This window comes from Podarcis melisellensis, assembly GCF_964234715.1.
Source record: "Podarcis melisellensis genome assembly, chromosome: 12".
NCBI lineage: Eukaryota > Metazoa > Chordata > Lepidosauria > Squamata > Lacertidae > Podarcis > Podarcis melisellensis.
This window is the reverse complement of record NC_138544.1, coordinates 10,883,578-10,890,508: the sequence shown is the minus strand read 5'-3', so window position 1 is coordinate 10,890,508 and position 6,931 is coordinate 10,883,578. Positions and strand designations below refer to the sequence as shown.

General features: G+C 48.0%; 1 protein-coding gene across 4 annotated transcripts in view; it reads left to right on the top strand.

Moving 5' to 3' along the window:
• The first annotated feature begins 440 nt into the window (after positions 1-440).
• FBXL2 (F-box and leucine rich repeat protein 2) overlaps positions 441-6,931 on the top strand; it is a 30,706-nt gene continuing 24,215 nt past the window's right edge. For all 4 annotated transcript variants that reach the window (XR_014173170.1, XR_014173171.1, XM_081931136.1 and 1 more), the window contains exon 1: positions 441-621. Coding sequence is in view for 2 of the 4 variants with exons in the window: in XM_081931136.1 (XP_081787262.1) it covers positions 619-621 (3 nt within the window). In the remaining 2 variants the exon portion in view is untranslated. The remainder of the gene's footprint in view (positions 622-6,931) is intronic.

Genomic DNA, 6,931 nt, shown 5'->3' with positions numbered 1-6,931 from the left:
CTGCTGCCTCTCCTGCCTGAGAGGGGGCCGCCTCACTTTGCTTCGCGGGTGGGGCCGGCCCCATTGCAACGGACGGCAAGACCGAGGGAGGGCTTCCCCCCCCCCCTACGCTTCCCTAAGGAAAACAGCGCATATGGGGCAGAATGCTGGTCCGCATAATTCCCCCTCCCCTCGCATCGTCTTGACAGGGGGCATTCGGACATGTCATCGGCTCCCCCCCCCCCCGCGTTCCGAAGCGTAGCGTTCCAGGAAAGTTCTGGATTCGCATTCCGTTAACGGTACCAAGCGCCCCTTAGGGCTCAACATCCGGGAACAGGTAGTTGAGCGAAGCTGCCCTGCAGCTCATGCAAGCCCCGCCCACTTCGAGCGGCTCGCGCCGGCGGAGAGTCACGTGCCGCCGGCTCCCCCAATCCGCGAAGGCCCCCTCCTGCTCCTCGCTCTCGCGCGCCTCAGGGCGGCCGCCGCCTCTCACTCGGCTTCTCGCCTCGCTCGCTCGCTGGGCGGCGCGCGAGAGCAGAGCGCAGGTCCCGCCGCCGCCTCAGCTGGTTGGTCGGTCGGCCGGCCTCTCGAGCGGCTCCTTCGTCACCGGGACAACCGGCGGCCCGCTATTGCCTCACAATGGTGGGTCGTTTTAGTCTCTTCCCCCCCCCCCCGCCGTTAAACCGCCGCCCGCCCCTCGCGCGCGGGAAAGCAGGCGGGCCGTTATGTGGAGATTCGATATGGGCGGAGATAGGTAGAGATACACAGATACGGCTATGGGTAGGGTGGGGTCTGAGGCGGCGGGGCCGGCGTTTGGGTGCGAGGAAGGTGGCGGTGAGGGAGGGGCGCGGCAGGGCGGCTCCTCTTTGGGGTCGGGGGGCTGCGAAGGGCTCGAAAGCGGCATTGTGGAGACGGTGTCCGTAATGGGGAAGGTGGGTGGAGGGCGGCTGGGATTCCTGGCGGGGGAGAGGACCGGGCGTCGTCCTCCCCGCCTCACGGCACAAGCGTTGCAGGGCGGCAACGGCTCCGTACGGTGCGCGTTAAGATGGAGGGGGACGGGTGGGGACGTCCGCAGGGACCCGGCAGGAAAAATGGTGCTTGTGGAGGCGCAGAGGCGAAACGCCAGCTTCGGGGCAGCGGCGCTGTGTGGTGGCGGCGCGTGCACGCACGTGAGAACGGGCAGCTGGGAGAGGGCGGGGGGGGGCAGGCACCGCCCGGCACCCTGTGTCTGAGGCTCCGTTGCAGGAACGCCAACCGGAATACAATATTCGAGGAAGCCCCGCCCTGCATTATCGATCGCATGACGAGGTGCACCCACACCATTTGAATGGCAATGCTCAATTGGGGAGGGGGGGGGGGAAATCAAATATTTTATAGGGAGGGAGGGGGCACGAATGGACCTCTGCCCCTAGGAGTTGGAGCCTGTTTTCTGTAGGGAGGAGTTGGGGAAAGGAAATGGAAGATCTCGGGGGACAGGAGATGAACCCCCCTCCTTTTTCCGCTCCTGGGTGGAGTGTGGTAGATGCATCAGCACAGGAAATTGTAAGATGGCTTTCGTTGACATCCCAACCTTGTTTTTTTGTGTGTGGCACGAGTTTCAGGAGAGTAGTTTCCTGCACCTTTCTGTGCACCTTTTTGTATGTTTTTCACAAAGCATGTGTGGATGTTTATTGCACAGCAAACATCAGCATCAAATAAAACTTTTTGTTCTTGTCCAGTATAGATACTGTATCTGAAGTACAGCTGGAAATCAAAACAGTTTGTATTATGTGGGGAAGCGGTTTGAATGTTTGTAGCTGCTGGCTCATTTTTGGTCTGCTGCAAGTATTGTCACCCCATGTCTGATAAAGCATGCAAAATTCCCATTGTTATTTACTTGCGATGAAGCAGTTCACTGGAAATTATATTCTGATATTGCGTCAAGTTCATGCATTTAAATAAAATGCAGGTGTTACTGCAGTTATAAATGGTCTTTTCCAACATTGGAAGAAAAGATAAACATTTCCTGAACTCTGACTTCAGTAATCTTTCAATTTTTAAAGAATGGTCCAGAGGCTGTGGACTTTATAATTGAGATTAGTAAAAGAGAGAGAGCCTCCTTATTTAAGTCACCTGTTTGTTGAGTAATCATTTTATGAGATGCCAGTAAAAAGGCTGGTTAATGGATAGCATGGGTATTGGGTATTTGCTACTAGGCTGGGAACAGTCAGTGCGAACACATATCTCCAGTTCTTTAGCAGCCTTCCCCGCTCCTAGCCTGCTTCTGAGTACAATTCAAAATGCTGGTGCTTGCTTCTAGTGATACAGGGTTTGGTATTTGGAAACTTAAGGGAGCACCTGCTCCAACAGGAGCCTGCCTGTACACTGAAAATATTTGGAAGTCTTTCTTTGGGTGCCTTTCATCCAAAGTGAGGCAGATGGCAGTGCCCTTCTAGGATGTGACCCCCTCCCCTTTAGAACCTTCTCCCCAAAGAGGTTCACTTGATACTTACTCGCTTGTTTTTTGTTTGTTTGTTTGTTTTTTACTATCTGGCAAGATCTATTTCCCCCCAAAATTATTTTTGTGCAGGCATTCTTGGTTGTTTATTGTTATTGGTTTTTGTCATCTTTAAATCAACCTGGTGTTTTTTTTTACATTGAACATAAACTTACAAAACCTCATATAGGCACACTCATTAGGAAGCTAGAATCAGCTCTTGCTCCTTTTTTAGCATAGTCGCTTATTCATATCTTTCATTAAACATTACCCACATTTAAGCAAACTTGTGTCAGCAGCAGATCCATGTGCAGAATCATGCGTACTGTCAAATTTTTAAAATCACTGCGTGGGAGAAAGCAGCAGATGCCTCTGCACTTCACCCTTAAACATTTCTTAAAACATGTCATTTTAACATAGTAAACTTCTCCCATGAGGAGAAAAATCTGAAAAAGCAATTTTAGATGGAGAAACACATGAGGGTTACTGTTATTCTTGTTTTATATGGAAGTGCTGTCTTGCATTGTTGCATCTTGAATGCATCCTAAGCCCTGAAAGCTAACTGAACCAGAGCAATAAAATGCATGAAAAGATGCAGTTGTGCTGTTGAGGTGGGAGGCGGGGACAGGAGAATAGATATAAACTCTAGGATATTCCAGGGTCCTTACTAATATTTCAGCATTTATTTTTTTTAAGTCTAATGTATGAAGAGAAAAGATAATGCTGACAATATTCTACCAAATTTCTTCACTGATCAAAACAGGTTCTGGTATGACTGAAGTACCTGTCAGTTATTATAAGCAGATTAAATTAATGTTGTGTGCAGTGTTGTGTGACCTGACCTGACTATCGGCCACTTGAGACCAAGCCACTTGATGCCAGGGTGTTGCCTGACATCACCATCTGGAGGTGCATGCCTGGGGATCATTGGATCTTGACTGCTTTCTCACAATAATACTACAATTTGTAGAATTATATTAATTATATTTCATCAGCACAATTGGAATGAATTTCAGGAACCAAAATGCTTTTTCTGTGTAGCCTGTAGGGCAGGGGTCCTCAGACTTTTTTAACGGGGCCAATTCACTGTCCTATGCATACTGTCCTCTCTCAGCAGCTGCCTCTTGTCACCAGCCTCCAACCAACATCCCCGGAGCCGCACGGCTCCCCCACCCCCAGAGAGCAGCCTGGGAGCGCGTGGCAATGGTGTGCAGTGTGAAGCCTTCCCACAACTCAAAGGCCTTCCCGGAGCTGTCAGGGGAAAGGGGAGGCTGCTGGCAAAGCCCACTGGCGGGCAGGGGGACAGTAGCCTAGCCGCACAAAGCGCAGCAGCTGCTCAGTCTGCTGCTTAATAGAGGGAGGTGGGCCAAGCGCCGCTGCCACCTTGCTGGCCATGACTCCCCGCTGGCCCCCTTGCTGCTTCCTCCCGTGTCTCTCTGCTCAGCCCCCCGCTGCTGTGGGAGCCATGAGCGGCTGCTGAGGTGGCAGCTTCGACTGCCGGCCCCCAGCCTCCTCTAGTCTCAGGCAGCGCTCTTTGGTGGGCAGGAGGGGCTCTGCTGGCGCACCTGCGCATTAGAGAGTCAGAGCCATGGGCAGCTGCTGAGGCAGCGGCTGCGACCTCCGGCCTCCAGCCTCCCTGGTCTCAGGCAGCACTCTCCTCCAATGGGCAGGAGGGGCTCTGCCAGCGCACCTGCGCATTAGAGAGTCGAGAGCCTCTCTTTTGCCGGAAAGCGGCTTCCCTGGGTGGGGAGGGAGCGAGAGAGACCCAGCCTCTTGCCGAGATGGGGGGGGGAGGCTTTGTCCTGGCCGGCCGAGCTGGATTAACGACCCTATTGGGCCAGATCTGGCCTGCGGGCCTTAGTTTGAAGACCCCTGCTTTAGGGGATAGATTTGATTCTTTCCACCCAAATTTTCCCGTCTACATCACACAACTGGCAAGCTGCTATTTTACCCTGTGTAGGAAAAATGCAGGTATATATATATGCAGTCGTACTTCCGCTTACGTATCACTCCGGTTATGTAAACTTTGGGATATGTCAGCGGCAAACCCAGAAGTATATTTCTGGGTTTTTGCCACACACGCATGCGCAGAAGTGCTCTACCGCCGAGCGTGCGTGCGCAGAAGCAGTCTCCAGTTCCGAAAACCTTGGGATCCAGCTGGACCTCTGGAACGGATCCTGTCCGCAGCCGGAGGTACCACTGTATATATATTCAACTGAGGGCAAAAAACAGCTTGGAGTGATCTGTCTTTTTGTTTGTTTGTAGGAGTCTTGTTTGACTCCAACCCCAAACGGGATTGAAGACATGAGGCAAATATGGAGTGAAACTGGGACTATTTTTTTAGCATACCTGCAACAACTATGTAACCCTGAACACTCCAGTGTATTGCCTATTGGCATCTTTGCTTGTTTGTCCTCACAATGGCTCCTAGCAAATGCTCCCAGCAACCTGATCAATTATCTTGTCTGCCAACACCTTTGTGGATGTTGAAGAGGCTCCTGGAGTATTGTGGCATTTAAGGTGTTAAGCAATAAGACTGTTAATACTCTTAATACACTTAATACACTTTCCCTCATGCTGGTAAGCTTTGGGAGAATGATTTGGGGCAGTCCTTATCCACAGAGCTGTCTTGGTGTGCTTAGTCTAGTTCATTCCCTGACCAGAACTAACTTTACCCCCACCCCACTCCACAAAGCCCAGATAGACTGAAGTAGATTATGGACCCTGACCAACAGTCAATCTGACAAGAAGGGGAAAAAAAAGGTAGAAATCCTACTTGGCCCCTTTAAAGCCAACCAAATAGTCCTTAATGGTTAATATGTGGAAGGTTTTATTTTGGGAATATACAGGGACATTATATAAAGTTGCTGAGATAATGGATTTGGGGCTTCAGCTTGCCTTACCCACATAACCGTTTTGATAAATTTAAACCATAGCTACTCACTTTTTACACAAATGAATCAGACATGTGTGATCACTTCAGTGCTAAGTGGGAAAAATGAATAGTCTATGAACTAGGGCATTTTTAACTCCAGTCGTGCTGCTATGCTGAAAATATTAAGAGCCTGGGGAGAAGAGAAGAGGAAGTAACGGCATATGGGGATGCAAAGTGGGAAGGAGATTTCACTCCCCTCACTTGTACACCCCCTTTGGTGTTAAATTATCTGCCCTTCTCCATATGAATATCACTGATGATATAAAACTAGAAAGGAATAGTGTAATTGGAAGAAAATTCTCCAATACAGCAGGTTATCTTAAAAAATTTCAGGGATTAGATCATGTTTATGCTGAGGTTAATCATTTGGGAAACTAGGCTTGTTTTCTTCTAATAGTTACCCTCTGAACAGTTTTCCAGGCAACATTGGTTAGAATTGCTCTTTTCTTCCTATTATTTATTCTAGCTGTCAGCTGCTCAAGATGTAAAGCAGTATTCTGCAATGCTTTCCAACCACTCTCAAGTCTGTGATCCTCCTGTAAGCCATCACAGTGTTATAGCCAGTCCCCCTTGGGAAAGTGGGGGGGGGGGGAGAAGCCTTGCTGCAGATGTTTTGTCAATTTTCTTTCTCTGATTGTAAAACGGACACAGATCTAGGTTTTGTACTGTAGCCCTCAGGTTTTAAAAAATTGACTTCAAAATGCCAGGGAATTCATATCATAGAACACTCCTGTCTTCATAACTTGAAGTAATTATAAGTAATTTAAGAAGCGTTTTTCAGTGCCATTTAACCCTGCCTTAAATTTTAAAATAAATTATGTAGCTTGGGTAATTTTTTGAGGAAATTGTGCTAATACCAGAAACCATAAAACAATAAAAATTCAAATTTGTTGCAGCATAATCTTTCAGGGACATGGCATAAATGACTTTGACTATGTTAATCTTTGTTTGCTATAGTTGAGTAGCACAACCAACCTTCTGGAGTATATTCACAGTAATGAAGCTGTTGAATTACTCAGCAATTTTGAATCAAAGCAATCAGTGCAATTGATGTGATTTTCAAGCTTTCACATATCTAGACCTCCATTAGTTTGTTAAAATGAATATTTTAAAGTTAGGGAATTTCTAGACTTTTCCCAGTTGACACCCTCTCAAAAACTGTCATTGGGGCGGGGGGGGGGGAATAAATATGTGGAATCCTTTAAAAACAAACAGACCCTAAACATTACTACTTTAAGACGATTAAATGCATTACGTATAATAGGGAATTGTATCCAGGGGGTGGGGGTGGAATTGGCTAATAGCATAATTTCACAAATGCATGTACTACGATATTTATGTTTTATAGCAGTGTTCATGCTTCCACTGCTGCAAAAGGGAGAACACATTTAAATTTAGTTATGAAACTTAAAAGTTGTTACATTATTTTATCAGCACAAAGATTACAAAGGAACCCAATGTGGACTTTGGTGGTGGCCTTCAGATATTGTTGGCATACAGCTTCTGTCATCTCTGACAATCAGCCATTGGGTTAATGAAAA